Genomic DNA, 19,325 nt, shown 5'->3' with positions numbered 1-19,325 from the left:
GTATAATTAATTATCATCAACGGGTAGCTCTTGTATGCATTACCTGGATTAAATTAACTAGTCATCTCTTTTAAAATAAAAGTTGCTTGCCATTTAAATATTTACACAGGGTGAGATTAAAAAATTGGTTACGAATTTGATCGCCTGCTGTGATAATAAAATATTCAGGGATATTTTTCAGGAAATAAGATACAGCTACCAGAAAGTGAGTTTTCTAAACTAAAAAATTAACAACGAAGACCAGAAGGCTAAGTGTTTCTTGTTGTAAGTAGTCACTTTCTCCATATTTTCATAATCGATGGAAAATACCTTAAAATTACACCTCGCCACGACTGCAGAATCACATCTAGAATGCAGTTTTCCACTTTACAATTGTAATGTTACCGGCAAAGTTTGAAACCCGGCATTCTATAGCATGCCTAGGCATTGTATATAATGCTTAAAACTAGCCGACAATGTCTGAAACGATTCATATTTCACACATTTCCTAGCCATTCTATAGAATGCCAAATGAAAAACCGGCAAAGTATGAAATACATTTCTGGTTCGTTTCGAAGAACCGAAACTACTTAAAAGAAGTTAATAAATGACGTAAAAAGGCCAAAATGACTACTAAGATAGAATCACGGGACTACTGGCTGCTGAATTGTTAAAGATGTGATGTTTGTGGAAAACAAAAGTACATTAATTTACCCTAATAAAGAAAGCGTCAGTACTATGCAGTATTACGTCACGGACGCTGAGTTTCCCTATTTCATGAAAACTCATTTGAGTACTGCTTACGGACGACGTGACAGGATATTGAAAGAATTTTCAACCAAATACAAAAACGTTACACATAATGATATTGAACTAACCACCTTTGTGAGCTCTGCCCGAAAAAACAAAAAGGTATTAAAGAGTCACTGATGAGTGAAGCTTAGAATTGTTTCTGAATATAATTTCCGCTGTCAGGTAGATTTTACTGATTCCTAGTCTCAGCCAGATAAAAAATACAAACTTTTTTTTACGTATTTCTAATAACATTTTTTGATGGCACGCTTTCATTCATTTTTCAAAGTAGCATTTGTATTTTTGAGGAATGAACGTCTTTTAAATAATAGCCTCATCATACATAACCTTTTTTTTCATACTATGCCTAGAGCATTTGCACTATAGAATGCCTAGGTATTGTATACAATGCCCAGGGAAAGAATGTAATAATTCTCACATTTCATACCTTGCCTAAAAATGTAGGGCATTATATACAATGCCTAGGTATTCTGTAAAATTCATATTTTGCCGGTAACATATACAGGGTGTCCCCTAAACGTTGCGACCAACTTCTGGGGAAATAAGGCACATCAAAAGGTTTAAGAATTGCATAGGAACCCGTGCCCGTAAACGTCATTGTAAGCCGGCAGGAAGTACTGCATAGAAAAGTGGTAGAGGAAAGTGGAGATTGCCTCATTCGAGCAGTAGGCACCATACGAAGAGGATGGAACGCAATACGAACGGAGAGCTTGCAGACATGCACTTTTAGTGTCCGAAATAGCTGAGGGTAATGGACGAGCTCTGCACGCATTTATCGAGAACTCTTCCCGGACCACGATCGACTCGCTCGGTCGTTAGGGAAGAAAGTCTGGTGGATACGGTGGAGAGTAATCCAAGCACTAGCATACGTGCCATTAACTCTCAATTCATTCTGGACTGGATGTTCTTAGTCATTTGAACAGATCATTCCTGCATCGATGGATTGGGAGTGGTGGACTGGTTCCCTGGTCTCCACGCTCACCAGATTTATCGATTCTTGTTTTCTTTTTCTGGGCAGCCATCAATAGTGTCGTGTATCACAATACCGATGTGTCTGAAATAGATCTCGTTGCAAGACTCGCCTGCGCAGCTGCTACAATCAAAGAAACTCCCGGTGTGTTTGAACATGTCCGGCAATCACTGGTCCGTCGATGTCAGGCAAGTTTGTCGTCTGATGGTGCAAACTTCTGTTGTAACATTCAAGGTGTCCTATACGAATTGTATTCATGTCGAATAAATGTTTCAAATTAATTATTCTCTTGTTTCCTTTCCCATTTTCTACCTCTGCTACCATTTACACATGAAATTTCCGGGCATGGGTTCCTATGGAATTCTTAATCCTTATGATACGCCCTACCTTCCCCAGAAGTTTGTCGCAACATTTACGGGACACCCTGTTTATTGAACCTAGTCTTGATATTGACGCAAGTTGGAGGACGTAAATCATTTGAAATTAATAAAAATTAAGTTTCACATTTAACATAAACCACTAACTATTTGCTTTTATAATGAAGTGTACCACATTACATTTATTTCAAATATGCAATCAATTCTGGCTCATCCTGCAGGAAAAAAACCTCATTTCTCTTCTATTTTTCAGCCAGTTTTATCCTCTTTGGAATTTATAATTGCTGGAAATATATTTTAGTATTCATGCCATTAGCATAGATAAGTTCCTTTTTGTTTAAATGGTTATTGTAAATATGAGTTTCAATTATGATGGACACAGTTTCATAAAATAAAAGTCTGATGTGGGCAGCACATGACCTCCTACCAATTCGTACTTATGTACTATCGCAACCACCTTAGTAGAAGTTGGCAAATTTTCAGAAGTTGTCGAACTCTAGCAACCATGTGCATTACATTTCTTTAGGTAATCATATCTATCGTAAGTTGCAATCTGAAATTCACTGAATCACTGAATCTTCTGTAAAAAATCGCCAAACTGCATCAAGGCGCTAATACTTAAGTGCCCATGAATTCCATGTTTTCAAATAGAATTGAGATTTTACAAACTATCATCGAAATCTTGTTTACTGTTGCAATAGAGAAAAAGATCTGTAATACGAAATTCTGAATTATATTTGATTGGTTGTGTATAAAAACTAGTGTTTCTAAATTTATACTAAAATAACCAAATGTTCGCCCCTTTATTTTTTTTAATTAAACATTGAGTTTTATTGGGAAGTTGAATAGCATATTATTTAATTGGTTTTTATTTAAAGGAAATTATGTGTTTCTTATATATGCTGCTTAAGTGTTTGTCACCGATAGTTTATTGGTTGCTTGCGTAGCTGTAAATTGTTTTATTCCCCGTGTAGTGCAGCGCGTGACGAATATTATGAGAAAGCTAAGCCGGAAAAATTAAAAATACAAGAGCAGGTGCATTTAACATTTAATAAATAAATTTAACATCTATATATAATTGAGTTCGGAAATATGCAACCGGCAAAAACCGGCGAAAAAACAAATAAAATGAAATAAATAAATATCTTTATTATATGCGGCTTAAGTGTCTGTTTGTCGCCGATAGCTTATGGGTTGCTTGCGTAACTGTACTAACCAACGGGGTGAAGTTGCCACGGCACAGGGTTGTCGTTTCAATTGAGACGTAAACAATTTCCTGTAAAACTTGCCTTTCCTATGGCCATCAATAAGTCTCAGAGCCAAACGCTTAAGCGTGCTGGCATTTTTTAACTTAAGCCTGCATTTGGACATTTATGTTGCCTGTTCAAGAGTTCGTGAAAGAACGGACGTAAAATTAAAAATAATTGATGGCGCTCTGCAAGGCGAGCTCAAAAATGATGGAAAGTTCTACACAAGAAATGTTGTGTACAAAGAGATCTTTGACATGTGAATTAACATTTTATTATTTAAATCACCTTTATTTATTGAGCTAGCGGTGGCTCTTAAGAAATGTACCGGTAGTGGTTTCCTTCATTACACTCTACTTTAAGCAATTAAGCAAGCAGAAGGGGGAAACGCCGTGGGGCAGTAAGCAAAGGGGCGTCCTCGCCGCCTGCCCCGGGTAATTCAGTTTGGATTAGCAGACACCTTTGCACAAATCATTTTAATTATAATTTATAATATATACTTAGCCGGGCTTTCTAGTATAATATATATAAAATAAGTACTTTGGAAAAGTATACCATAATTTAATTTTTTTTCGATGTTATTTCTATAGTTTCAACAAATCTAAATTCATTTATTTGGAGCTGCACGTATATCCCCATCATATCTAGGTATCAGCAAACAATGGTCATACAGTTACAACAATATGATATGGTTTATACATGTTATATATGCTATACTAATTGTTGCAAAACCGTTACGGGCTTCAAGCAAAGTACACTGTGGGAAGGGCCAGTTCTATATCTTCCGTTCTACTTGGCCGATTGACGAAATTCAACTTGCTTTTTTCATGTCTCGAAAGCGCGACTCAGGATGTGTATTAGATTTATATATAGCATTATTCTAACATAGGTATTTTGACACAAAATCGGACTTTTTCTGAAATAAGATACCATTTTTTTTTCCGTATTTCGATTCTACGAATTTTGCCGTCCAGTCGGTATAGCGGTCAGGAAAGCTGACTGCGATACCGAAGGGCCTGGGTTCGAATGCTGGAGAAAGCATGGTTGTAATTGTTCGTCCCCTTCATAGGAAAGGTGATGGTGGCCCACCTATTAGGTGCCTCCATAATAAAGAGACCGGCCACATACGGCCTTGCATATATTAATGGAATGGATTACTTTGTAATTGTCACAATCTGCCATTGAAAAAAAGTTCTACGAAATTTTGGTGAGAATGGATTGGATTATTTAATTATGGCAAAGCACACGAGGGCTATCTGACTAAGGGGAGGGATGCCTTCGTGGAGGACTTTCTAAGGGAAACTGGCTCGTATACACGTTACACACGGGGAAAACCACGAAAACGCCCTTGCAACCAGCCCGTTCGCGGGATTCGAACCTCGGACCGAACTACCAGTGTTCAGCGTCTTTACCGCTCGGCCGCTGAGAAATTTATAAACTTACCTTGTCGAACGTTTTTTCAGTTTTCGCCAAGAATAATTTACTTGGCGAACTTCTTAATTTATAGCAACTTATTGTTTTTTTTTTTTTTTTTTTTCATTATACACGAGCGGGTAAAAAAGGCATCGTTCATACTTTCAAATAATTTTAACAAAGTGCGTAAACCACGTTTGGCGTTATTATCGCTTATAACAGATGTGCCATATTTCAAAACTCTCCAATATGTAAATTCATGTATAATTTAGAAAATTTTGAATAAAATCTCTAATTTTTTGCACGTGGGCTAGAAATACGTCCACTTTAGGTCGATATTAAAAATTTTATAGGTTATAATACAAAAACGTTTTCGAAAAAATTATGTAAAAATACAAATTTAAAAAATAAATCATAAAAAATCTGCGAATTATTTTAAATTAGTCCTAAAATCATAAGAAATCTGAGAATTATTTTAGATTACTCTTAAATTTTGAATTCTGGAAGAAGGAATCAAGTCAGTTTAATAAAAAAAATAAGTATCAATAAATTAGATGTCAAATTCATTTAATATTGAGGAGCTAAAAGTTTGAGAATTGATTTTTTAAAAACTACTCGTGCGATTTTTACAAAACTTGGCAGTTGAGTCGTAAAATCGAAATATGGAAAACAATTGACATGTCATTTCAGAAAAGGTCCGATTTTGTGTCAAAATACCTATATTAGAACAATGATATATATAAATCTAATACATATCCTGAGTCACGCTTTCGAGACATGAAAAACGCCAGTTGAATTTCGTCAATCGACACAGTAGAACGGGATATACAGAACTGTCTCATTTTTTTTTCGAAGTACCACATTCGGTTGCTCATTAACAGTTATATGGGCTTCAGGTAAAGTAACACTTCCGATTTCCCACTTTTACCCGAAATTTAATAAGCTCTTTATATCAATGCAGAAAGTTTAAATACGGGAAAAAAAAATTTGGAAATTTCATATAAGAGTTATCGTGGACGAAATAATCGTGCCTCGCGTGGGCATACAGACACATAGAAAGACATCATTGTAAAAATAGTAAAAACGAGGACAAAGTAAGTAGTAATTTCGCACTTATTATTGTACTGAAAACTTGCTTGTTTTTCGTGAAAGCATTACCTCCCTTTACGATTAGCCATACGTATATGGGTTGGCGGGAGGTAATCAAAAAGGGAAATAAAAACGCATGATTTTATCATGGCAAACAAATTAAAAAGAAATACTTAAACAAAATTCTGCCATCAGTTTTGTGTTTTGCTTCATTGCCTATTCATATGCAAAAGTCAAATTTGTTCTTTTATCTTATATAACGCAATTTGTGTTCATTCCCTTCCAGAATTTAGATTTCTTTTTCTTTGTGAAAGCTAAGAATTTTTCCGAGAAAAACAAACAACATTACGGAAAGGAAAACACAGGAACTGGCTCAAATTTCCCTTTTACATAGAACTTTCGTCAAAATTGTCATTCGACGCACAAAGCTTATTCAGTGGATCATGCAAAAAACTATATGCAGACAGTTTTAAATTTTTTTTTTATATAAACTTGGAGAGATTCCCCAACTTTTTAAGCTTGGATAGGAGGATGAAAAAGATGTCATTTGAGAAAGCCAATGAAAGAATTTTGACTTTTTAAAATGGAACGGGATTGTGTTTCAAGATATGGTATATTCCAGATGATATTAACTTTACAGAAAAGAAGTTTTGATCGTTTTGTATATATTTCGCAACATGCCAGAACAGAAATATACCCTTGAATTATTCATGACCGCTTTTTGGGATGAAGAAAATTTAAGAATGTTCGCTTTTATTTTAAAAGGACAGAGAGTCATAAAAATATTTTTGTTACGTATGGTAATGATATTCAATGGCCCAAACAGGAAACATTGTAAGTATTGCTTATAATTAATCAATATGGAACACTTAGTACATCCACTTACGTACAAATGGGTTTTGTTTTATGTAGGAGATATTACAAGTCTTGTTGAAAGTTCAGAAAACTTAAGGACATATACATTTTGGCGTGGTGGTATGTATTGTATCAGCTTTGAGAACTACCGTTTCTTTAGGAATGTGAGAAAAGTATACGCAAGGAAATACAAATTGTAACGGTAATTTAAGAAGCTTTAAATAACTAAGACGGAAAAAATAATAATCATAAAAAAGAGGGATATTTTTCTAGATGGAAATATGAAGATAACTGGATGTTATTGATTTTACAGTAGCGGGCGAAAACATTGTGAAGAAAACAACGCAAGAGGAAAACATCAACATCGCGAGAGGTAAGAAAAAAAAGGAGAAAACATAACAGCTTTAAAACACTACGGCAGTAAAGAAAGCGGCTCAAAACCTCTGCAGTTTTAAAACATCGTCGCGTAATCATCTATCGCGGTAAAAAAAGGAACTACAGATCATCATATGATGAAAAGATTCCAAATAATCTGATAATTAATTAAACAATTTTAACATTATGTAACCTCGTACAGTCTGAAAACATATATTTATCCGATTGAAAAAATTTATCTGCTTCTTTCATGTCTCGAAAACGAGTCTTTGGATACATATTAGATTTATATATAACATTGTTCTAACATTCGTATTTTGATCAAAAAACATTTTTTCCTGATTATGGATAAATTTTGCCTAAATATCAAATTTTGTAAAATGTGGTGAGAAACTTACCGAGAAATTTAATCCTGTAGCAGTTTCTTTCCGTTTGCACCAAGAATTATTCAATTGGTATAACATATTTTTTCTTCCCTTTCATAGCATATGAGCGAAAAAAAAACGGTGCTCTTTGTTCATTTGCTTTGCTCATTCTTTCAAATAATTTAAAAAAATGCATAAACCACGTTTCGCATTATTATCCGTTATAACAAGTATGCCAAATTTAAAATCGTGCTATATATATAAACTCGCGCATATCTTTGGAAATTTTGAATAAAAATCTGTAATTTTTTGCTTCTATGCCTAGAAAGGCATTTCTTTAAGGTGATGGTAAAATTTTTATAAGTTATGATTCAAAACCTTTTTCGAAAATTTTATAAAAAATACAAATTAAAAAAATTAATTAGAAAATATCTGAGAATTTTTGTTTGGATTGAACCTAAATTTCAAACAAATTTCGTCAATCGGCCCAGTACAACAGAAGATGTAAAACTATCCATTTTCCTCGGAGTGTACCACGGTATTTTAAAACTGCCATTTTTGACCCTCTTTATTTTGTATCACGATGCTTTAGAACTGGGATATCTTTCTAATTTCTTCCCCCCCCCAACTGTGTTTTGTCCGAAGATATTTCCTTCTTGCATTGCTTTCCTTGCAATGGTTTCGTACGTGAAGATTTTGCTGCTATCTTTTAAGCGGACACCATTTTAAGCATTAGATAAACCACAAAAATCTCATGCAAGCGTATAAACACCACATGACTCTCTTGTATGGAATATTAAATTATACGCATTTTTTCCTTCATTTCATTTAAATTTATTTCCTCGAATTTCATTAGAGATATATGTCTTATTCAATTAATTCAGTTATCCCTTCGCGACAAGGCAAAAATGCATAAAACCTCAAAATTGTTGAAAATTGAAAAAATATAGAAAAATATAAAACACCAAATGCAGTTAAAACAATTTTTTAAAAAAATTACAGTTAAGATTAGAGTGTCTACACAAAAACAAGCAATTCGACCAGCGTGCAAGAAGGCAGATTTTTCGGTGCACAAAACTGAATTTTTGATCCCACTTGGCAAAAAGACACTGAAGGTGCAGAAACCGACTTAATTCACTATTCTACTAAGTTTCAAATGTAAACAAATATGGCTGCTGTCGTAAAAACATTAGGCTTAGCCGCATTTAAACAAATTTTAAATTGTTAATAATTCTACAACTACTGCATGCAGATTAACTAAAGGCATAAAAACCTTAACTGAAAGATAGCAAAAACCTAATTAAATCATTTTTAAAGCAAAAATGCACAGTTTACCAATATATAAGAATTATATATATATATAAAACTGAGCTCACGGAGCCGAGTGACAGAGTTGGTATACATAAATATATATATTTATACACTTTTGATGCTGCCGACTGCAATCTAGTACAACTATATGATACAGCAGTCAACGGTCTAAGGCTACTCGTTTTTGAGTTATGCTAGATACATACATACATGGAAACGTACGTACGTACAGAGTTCACGAAAAAAATCTCTTCTGAATCCATTTAAAATTCTTTTTTGCAACCCGTTTCCGGAGAAACAGCCTTTTATTCTGTTCTTATGTACAGATATCTTGCAAAAACATCGTTAAATTGCATTCGATATCGGCCAAAATGGATATTTTCTCTGAAATACGACACCCGAAAATTTTCCGCACTACAATAATTCCTTTACTTCGTACAAGGAAGTAAAAACAACGAGATAAACTTCGTAAGTTATCTTTCGCCTATTTGACTTCCTAAGTCAGCTGAAAGTTTAGACGAGACGAATCTCCTGTAAATCCTAGCCAGAAGTAAATTGCAAGACAAATATACGCATATAAGCATTGTCTATATGCATTGTTTAAGGCAGTGCATACATTTTTACAGTGTAGTTTTCACATAGTTACAGTACCAGTACTAAACGACCAGGTATACAGTTTTCATTTTAATATCCACTTTCCTAAATAGAAATTTATACGGTATGTAAGTTTAATACTTACAAGTATTTTCAAAATAATAGCAATGGCACGAAATGAGATAAAATTTACTTACTTGAAGTTTTAAGTCTCTGGCAGCTCTGAGTGTCTCGTGTATAGCAGATTCCATTTCTTCATTCGGAGAAATTTGACCTATCTGCTCCTAGATTGCAAACAAAAGTATGTTAGCCAAAATAAAATGAAACCAATATTTACTTGAGATGTTACAGAAACGATAAGCCGTATGTCTTAAGAATTACTATAAATATTCAATAAATATTGGCTCAAACGTGATCATTTTAAATTACATTAACTTTAATATTTTGGATATACAATTAAACCTTGCTAGAATGCACTTTAAGGGATCGAAACTTTAGTTTGTTATATCCATTCCGGAGGGAAAAAATGAAATGTCTCACAAAAACATGTAAAAATTTAATAATTAATTCAGAAAACGGATTAAAACTGTCGTATCTAGCAAAAGAAATGAATAAAAATCTAGTTAAATTCATTGATCTTTAATTATAATAATTATTTCGCGCTGTAATTAAATTTATTCCTCGTTTTTTTTCCTGTTTCTCCAAAGTGTGTCTGACAAAGTCATTAGTCTTTGAGGCATATGTCCAAATTTTGGCACTTTACATTACTTATTGAACGGCGAACCGTTTTAACAATGCTTGAACTTCTTAAGGCTCCATTTTCCCGATCTTCTTCCTCGTACCCTATTTTTTCGTTAGTAGAAATTTCAGAGTTTAGATTTTTCCATATGATACTAAACTGCAGATTTGAATAAACTGTATCTTCATACTAATGTGACTACGCCAATTCTGTTTTTATTCTACTAATGTACACCTTAACGTCTACAGAAGCTTTATGTTTACAACTCGTAACATGAATGAATTTTTGACATAGAACAGAGCAGAGAGAGTTTGGTCAAAAAAACATATAAATGTTTTCTCTTCTGGAAAGGATGAAACGGATAGTAATTTCATCAGCTACATATTCTTACGAAATTTCAAGGCGCGGTAAGATAGCTTCCTCGCAAAGGAGGTTTAGGGTTGCCATAAAATGGCAAGGGAAGGCAGGGTTGCCACCTTTGGCGAAAAAATTGGCGATATGCCATGGACGGATGGAGAACCTTCTGGAACGAATTCTCACCGGTTTAGCCCAGAATGTTCTCGAACACAAGCCAAAAACTATATAAACCCTGCTGGTACGCGGAGAGTCAGTGCGAGATAGTGCCTCGAGTTAGTCAGTCCGTGCGGAGTCGATCGAGTTGACAGCCGGGCAGCGAGTGCCGAGTGGGTAGCTGAGTGCATCGAAAGAGTCTCTTAGTGTATCGCGGTTACTGCATCATCGAGAGAGTGTGTTAAGCTCCGGGAACGACTGAACCAAAGAGTCGGGAGCTGTGCTCTGTGTGTCGTCGAGTGCATCGCGAGTTGTAGTGTGGAGAGTCTCGAGAGTACGTGGAGTTCCGAGAACGACTGAGCAGAGTCTTTGCAGCGAAGTTGTCTTGACTGTTATAGCCTGATAGTTTAAAGGCTGTGTCGCTGATTGTGTCAGCGTGTTTATAATAGTTTTTCGATGACTGTAAAACGGGATTTTGGAGCTGTGCTAAGAATACTGGCCAATAGAGCGTTTTTCGGTACTTCATCAAGTGTCGTCGTTATTCACTCCAAATGCGTACGAACCCGTAACGTATAAACGTCAAGAAAGAAAATAACGTAACAATATCTTATCCAATGAACAGAGAGAACAGAGTCATTTTGCTCCGCCCCCAAGATATGTATTGTTGCAAAGCAAAGATTCAACAACCTTTAAAAAAATTCTGTGTCTTGCAAGAGACCTAAACAGCACAAAATTCCGAATTGAAAGATAGAACGTGGAAAGCATTTATACTCAGGCAAAACACACCGATAAGAATAAAAAACCTTTATTCTGTAAAAGAGGATTCAGCTGTAAAATCCCCTTTCTCTGAATAGCGAAAATTTCACGATTTCCATCATAACATCAGTCTTGAGTAGAGCTTTGTTTGGCATCTCAAACAAAGAATTTTAATGGAATCTGAGAACATATTTACATTTTTTGCTTAGCCATACGGTGTCCTAAGATATCCTTATTGTATCCTCGTTCTTCCAGAGTTGGGTGTCACACCTGTCTTACACAACCTTTTTAGAACATAAAGAAAAATGAGAGTGAAGGTAAAAGAAAACCGAATCGAAGATAATGCTTACAGGTCGTTTCATACGGTTTTCATAGTTTTAAAAGCTTATTGTAGCAGCATAACGGGGGCCGTATGACAGAACAAAAGGTTCGTTCGTAACATCCGGTGTTTTCGTTATAAGTCGGATTGGTTATAGGGAAATTCGAATGTGTGCAGTATCATTAATTGCTACAAAGTATAAATAAGAATAATTTGACACAAAAACCGTAATAAAAAATAATTGAGTAATAAAAATATCGCAGTTTTAAAAGAGTTAACACAATTATTAACTTACGTACATAACAATTATCTTACACAGATTCCATTACGAAAGCTAACTATAATAATTAAGAAACAAATGTAATGCGTAATCATTAAATTATACACTCCACGAGTATTTTTTATTTCGTTTACTCTCTAAATACCAGATTTGTCTAATATACTTCTACAGAGACAATTATATGTATAAAAACACAGACTAAATTTCTTTTCAGGATATATTAAAGTGGTCACGTTTCTCCACCGCTGTTCTGATAACATTAACCGAATGGTAACACTAAACTATGAGAAAAAGTATCCTACAAAATAACAATGGAATTAAACCAGTTTATATAAATATGAACTAAAAAATATAAATAAGCACTTTCACATCTTTAGATACTTTTAACTTGGAAAATGCAAAAGTGAACTCTTTATAATGTCTTTACCTGAAGAGCTCACTTATGAACTGTTCCTAACGTTTCTGGATATTATGTAACCGATGCTGTACCTATACCCCTAATCTTAAAACTCAGAAAGCATCGAGCATCCCTCATTGGAGGATAATCTACCAATGTAAAGTTTAAAATTAGGCTAAAAAGAATCAACCTTTAGCTTAGACTCTGTATAGATGTTTTAAATTCTGTAGAAATGATTTTGGAACGGAGGAAGAGAGACTAGTGTCTGTGCCCCCCTTTTTTTTTCTTTCCCAAATTTGGTTTGGTTTTGGTTTATTTGATTATGGCAAAGCACTAGAGGGCTATCTACCTAACGCGAGGAATGCCTTCGTGGAGGACCTTCTAAGGAAAACTGGCTTGTACACATCTTACACACGAGAAAACCACGAAAACGCTTTTGCAGCCACCCCGTTCGATGGATTCGAGCCTCAAATCGAACTACCAATGTTCAGCGATTTTACTGCTCGGCAGCTGGTTGGCCCCTCAAAATCGCTAGAATTATTAAAAATCTACTTCAAAACTAAGATTTGTTTTGCTGGTTTTAAATTGTTGACTAAATTCAAAACCAACCTGTTTGGTGACTTAATACTTTATTTGGCGACATTTCGTAATTTTATAATCAATTTTGAATTTATTGGAGAATGTTAAGGCAACAGGAATCAGCGGTAATTTCGATAATTCCGCTGATACCTTAACATTCTCTCATAATCGTTATTTGCGGTACTATATTTCATTTTAAATCATTTTAACTCATTTGGCGACTTAACTTCAGTTTGAAAAATTCATTGTACAACACTTTGATCATATTAACCGAACTGTTGATCACAATAAGCGATGTGTTTTCCACACTTTCGTATACCAACGGGCAGAACTTCGGCTATAATATCCGAATACTAACATTAATCACTATCATATAAAGCGGTGTCCTACTGTATAGAAAACTGAATAGACAGTAATCGTTTCCAACTTTTCAGAACGACACATCTGCGTACAGCGTCTCGGCAAAACACATGACTCTTCTTCAACATAACCGGTGGCATTTCCCAGTTGCTTGGTCTATTCCAGATTCCAGTAAGGATGAGAATAATCAAGTTTGGAGTCGTACTTACGAGTTGCAGTCCCACTCGGAGCAGCTGGTGCAGCTCCATTTTGAGCCTGTCGCAGAGCAAGATGATGCGCTCCCGGTGCTCATGTGAGGTGTAAGCGGAGTCCGTGAAGTCCTGCGATCGTTCTATCACTGATTCCAAGGCACTAGTCAACAAACCCCTGTAGGCGGGGCTCAGCATCGTCATGCGAGTCATCTCGACGTGGTCCTGCAAATAAATTTCGAAATATTCAAGCTGCTATTTATATATCTATAACAGGAATTTCCAACCATTTTTTTGCATCACCTCTTTAAGGAAGGATTTTCTTCGTCGACTCCCCCCCCCACCTTATTCTTTTCAGTATAAGGTACAATATACATCAAAATCATAATACAAAAACATGCACATAAATAACTTAAAGAAAAGATTATTAAGAGTATGAACAAAAGTTTCGAAAAAATGGTTTAGTAGATTTATGTTTAATTATTATTTGTATTATTATATTATTATTTAAAAAAATTTACAAACATAAACAAATTTTCAGAAACAAAATCACAGATTTCAATTGCATAGAAATTCGATTTTAATTGATATAATGGCTACGCTTGAATGCAATTGTTTCAATATCTATTTGTCATAAAATCGCTTAATTTATTTTTTAAACATTTATCTTTAATCAATGGCATTTTACTATTCCAATCAACTGACTGCCCGTGGATATTCAGCTGTCGAATCTTTTATAACCACTGATCCCCTTTTAAAATTTCATTAACACTTAGGGGACCAATACAAAACCCGCTAGGAACCAGAGGTCTAAAGGACATTTAACTTCAACAGAGCCAAGATTTTATATTGAGATTTCCAGATATTAACAAGCACTTATCATTTAAAGACCAATAATCAAATTCCATTTAACGTGCAGGATGCCTTCCTATTAGAAAACAAAGCGATAAGACAACATTAAAAGCGATAATTTTAATACATAGTAAATAGAGATAGGGGAACGCATGGCAAGGAATAAACAAGATATTACATTAACTATGAATATCATTACTTAGTTTTGCTAACAGTTAGATCTGAGTTAAACTCTATTATATTCTTCTTGGGTGTTGCCAATATGTTCGCTCAGACCAGAACACATATTCAAAATTAAAGGTAAGCAGAAGACTGAGCTTGATGCAAGAGTTGACTAAGTAACCTTTCCTGTAGTAATTGTATACAGTTAGTTATTGTGCTTAGTAAACTACTTTAAGAAGTCAGAAACAGCAGATTCGATCCAGGTTTAGTTTGGAATATAAGATCTTATTATGAAACCTAGTTGAAAGTGGTTAACTATCAAGTCGTCAAATCTTGTAATTTTGTGTAGAGGTAAGCCATCCGTTTAATTTATATTACTATTTTATTTACAACATATAACATATGGACTAATAAATATCTTCTTAATTTTTACACGGGTAGTTCTTTGTATACAGGCATTCAGCTGCTATAGCATAGCAGCTCATTCGTGTAAGCTGCTGAAATAATTTCAAATAGGGGTCTGAATTCCTGAATTAAGCTCCTTTAGATAGATACCTTTAGCAGCATATTTAAATTATACGTATAAAACATATTTTTCTGTTAAAGAATAAAATTACATATCCCGGGCTTCCATATTTTATGAACAAAAGGTACTAGTAATTAATAGAATAATAATTATGGAAGGGTTTAAATTATATGTTGCCAATTTTATGATTAAGATATGTGAATATGAAATATACACGTAATTTTAAAAATGAAACTATTTGAAAAATATATTTGTAATATCACGACTCAGAGAATTAGCAAGTTCATTTCATACCGTTAGATTTCAAATGGTATGAATTAAATCTAAATTCTTGATAATATGACTTATGAAAGCAAAGTTTAACATCTAGCTCACAAAAACTAGTTTCTTTATGATCCAAATCAAAATCTCCGCTTAAAATACTAGTTTCTTTGAACGTTAAGGGAAAAAAAAGTATGTTTGTATATCAAGTGAAAAATAAACTAATTGAAATGATAAATTCCTTTGCTAAGAAAAACTCATTTGCAGCAACTATTTAATGCTTTCTCTGTTGTAGACGTTAAAAAAAAAAGACAAAACATTTAAGAAATGTAGAAGTCCATTATGCATCTCAGCACGATTCTACCTAACGACTCTAACTACTCCGCAGAACTTCAAAGAAGTTCATCAAAAAATACAAAATTTTAAAGAAAAGAAAAAAGTAAGAAGTAACATTACGAACGCGATAATGCATGCAAAACGGAGTATCTCATTTCTCCCGTCTGCTGCCAAATGTGGATAACAAAATAAAAAGAAGAATAAATTTCTTTGCTACCTGATGGCACGCTTTATGTTCGAGCTTAAAGAATGTTTTTCCTTTTTAATAATATTTCACACGTATATATTTTTCACCGTAACTTTTCGTCGCGTAACTTTTCCTGGGTACTTGCCAAAAGGACGATAGCTGATAGCTTTCTTGATGAAACTTTCATTGTTGAATGCGCCTTACTATTTTTGGAATAAAAGTTTCATGAACATGAAGTTATAGAAAGCGTCATGAAGTTTCAGAGTGTTGCCACATTTTCTAAGAAAACTTCTACTCTTTGATTTATTTTGTTGTCACTCAATTTTTTTCCCGATCATAGCCATTTCAGAAAAATGTTATTTTCTTTGCACAATAGAGTAAAAACTGACTTTAAGAAAAATGGTATTTGCATAGTAACAAATAACTAAAATAAATTAAAGAAGAGATTTGTTATTTATTACATGAACAGTTTCTTAGTTGTTCTTCTTCACCGTTTATGAAACATTAATCAATTTAAGTCATTATTTTAAGACCTTTATAAAAGTTATACACCATTATCATTTATCACTTTTTATTAAAATAAAAATAGTAAGCTTCTACTACTCGGCTTACTTTAATATTAAAAATGACAAAGTGAGGTGAATAATTAATAACTGTTTACATTTACTGTTTGACTATAGATATACAGTATTTCAAAAAAGTGATGGGACACTTGTGCTTTACAAAAGGAAACTGCAATAAAATAAATTTAAAAAACATGTAAAATTTCTTGTGTGTGTGTTTCATACTTAAATTTAGTAACAATTATTACATAACACACATTTTCTCAAAATATTAGAATATTAATTTAATAAAAATACAATTGTTTAGAACGGAGCAGAAAATGGCTCACTTAAGTGATGGGACACTTACTTTTCCATCAAATATTTATCCAAAAATTTTACTTTTTAAAAGGTTTTAATATTTTGTTGGATTTCCTTTTACTTTTAAAACATGATTTAATCTTCTTGGGATGGATTCGACTAATTTTTTTGTGATTTCTGGAGTGATTTTACCCCATTCTTCTTGAAGCATCGATTTTAATTGTTGTTTTGAAGAAATGGTGTGTTTGCGAATTCTTGATTCCAATTCTTGCCAAATATTCTCTATGGGATTTAATTGTGGAGATTGTGGGGGTGTTTTTATTATTTCAGGACAGTTATACAGCAGCCAGAGTCTAACGTTCAAAGCAGTGTGCTTGGGGTCATTGTCCTGGTAGAACTTAAAATCGTTATGAAGGTTCAATTTTCGTGCTGAAGATTTCAAATTTTGATTTAAAATGTCAATATACTTGTACTGATCCATTATACTGTCAATAAAAACAAGATTACCAATTCCAGCGGAAGACATACACCCCCATACCATAACTCCTCCTCCACCATGTTTTACTGTTGGCACCAAGTTCTGTTTGCGAAATTCTTCCCTGGGTTTTCTCCACACCAAGATTCTACCGTCAGAACCAAATATATTAAATTTACTCGCATCAGCAAATATAACTTCATTCCAGTAATCAGAATTCTTATTTATGTTGCATTTTGCGAAAGCCAGTCTGAGTTTTCTATTCTTTTCACTTACGAAGAATTTTTTCCTGGCTGCTCTACCTTGATATCCAGTAGATCGAATTACTCTTTTAACAGTCTCAGAATTAACAATTACTCCATATAATGCTTGTAAATTAGCAGCAACTGTAGGAGCACTCATTCTTAGATTTTTTTTTAAATATTTCGAACGATAATTCACTTTATTCCATTGGATAGCTTTATGGTCGGCCAGGTCTTCTTTTATCCTGAATCATATGATTCTTTTTATATCGTTTAATGATATTGAAAACTGTTGAATGACTGAAGTTAACTGTTTCAGTAGTTTCTCTAATAGATTTTCCACGTTCAATATGCAAATTAATAACTAATTTTTGAATTGCAGGCAAAGTTTCTTTTCGTTTAGCATTCATGGCTGCACAGAGCTAAAAAACACAAAAATTCCAAAACAAACTGGAGAGAAATACTGCAGACGATTTTATAAATTATTGGCAATTGCTTTTGAGTAAAAATAAATACCCCAAAAGATATTTTTATTGCTTACTTCAGACGATTTTTGTTGCATAGTACGTAGTGTCCCATCACTTAAGTGAGCCATTTTCTGCTCCGTTCTAAACAATTGTATTTTTATTAAATTAATATTTTAATATTTTGAGAAAATGTATGTTATGTAATAATTGTTACTAAATTTAAGTATGAAACACACCCACAAACAATTTTACATGTTTTTTAAATTTATTTTATTGCAGTTTCCTTTTGTAAAGCACAAGTGTCCCATTACTTTTTTGAGACTGTAATTAATTACATATAACATAATACAATAACTCGTACTAGTGTGCAAAACTTAAGCAACAAATTCATTTTGCAACATATAAACATAAAATTGATGAAAAGGGCATTTTGCGATCAGTACAATGAAAAGCCAACTCAGTAGAAAGGTGATGTATATGCAGATATCTAAAACATGACGTCAGAGGCTACGTCAGAGCACGCAAAACACGAGTAGTCAGCGCGCGATGTGAATGACAATTTAAAAAGAAGAAAGGAAGGTGATTTCCAAGCATTCTTTTGCAAGTGAAAGGGAGCCTGTACATGCAGTATGACTAAACGAAAACACCAGGACTTTTGCATGTGGTAGAATGATTGTCAAGCTTCAGAACAGGCGTAGTTTGACGCCTATCACCCAAGAGTTTGGAATTGATAAAAGTGCTATTTCACGGACTTGGGCAATCTCCCAAACGACAGGTATAAGGTTGAAAGACAGGTTGGTAGTAATCGGTCAAGGAAACTAACTGTGACTGATGACCGATATATCAACCTGCAGCAGAAAAAAAAAATCGAAACTACACAACGCTCAACACCGCTCGGCAGTTGCGCACGCAATTGGACAACAAAAGTCTCGGTTTACTATGACTTCATAAAGGTGGCCTTTTCGGCCCCGTCCTCAGCGCTCATTACCACTGACAACAGCCTATAGGCAGCATTGCTTATAGTAATGCAGAGAGCACAAAGAACGAACATCTCCTCAATGGAGTCACGTCCTCTTTACTAATAACAATCGTTTTAGTCTGTCAAAGGATTCTGGGTGTTAGTTGATATATATATACAGTGGTGGCCAAAATTGTGGACACTTTTGGAAATTTTTATGTTTTTGAACTTTGTATGCTTATAGAAAACGTTACGTTTCACAATATCCTTTTAAAGAGAATTTATTACTGAATTCAATACAAAACATAAAATTCAATTATTTGCAATACAAAAAAAAAAAAAAAAAAAAAAAAAAAAAAAAGTTAAACGATAATAGTTATCGATATACATTAGATAGTGATGATTGCAGTGAGTTATCAGTACTTAGTAGGGTACCCTTTATTTTTGATTACAGCCTCACATCGACGTTTCATTGAGCTG

The 19,325-nt window shown here is 34.0% G+C and overlaps 1 protein-coding gene across 1 annotated transcript in view; it reads right to left on the bottom strand.

The window, feature by feature from the left end:
- LOC118188244 (alpha-catulin-like) overlaps positions 1–19,325 on the bottom strand; it is a 723,160-nt gene that overhangs the window by 78,007 nt on the left and 625,828 nt on the right. Inside the window, exons 8-9 of the mRNA XM_085819331.1 lie at positions 13,538–13,741; positions 9,586–9,672 (exon numbers count right to left, since the gene is read on the bottom strand). Coding sequence (XP_085675457.1) covers positions 9,586–9,672; positions 13,538–13,741 — 291 coding nt within the window. The remainder of the gene's footprint in view (positions 1–9,585; positions 9,673–13,537; positions 13,742–19,325) is intronic.

This window comes from Stegodyphus dumicola, chromosome 6, assembly GCF_044657685.1.
Source record: "Stegodyphus dumicola isolate Sdum_Otavi_A_Nest chromosome 6, ASM4465768v1".
Classification (NCBI taxonomy): Eukaryota; Metazoa; Arthropoda; class Arachnida; order Araneae; family Eresidae; genus Stegodyphus; species Stegodyphus dumicola.
The sequence above is the reverse complement of the archived record's forward strand: the minus strand, read 5'-3'. Positions and strand labels throughout refer to the sequence as shown.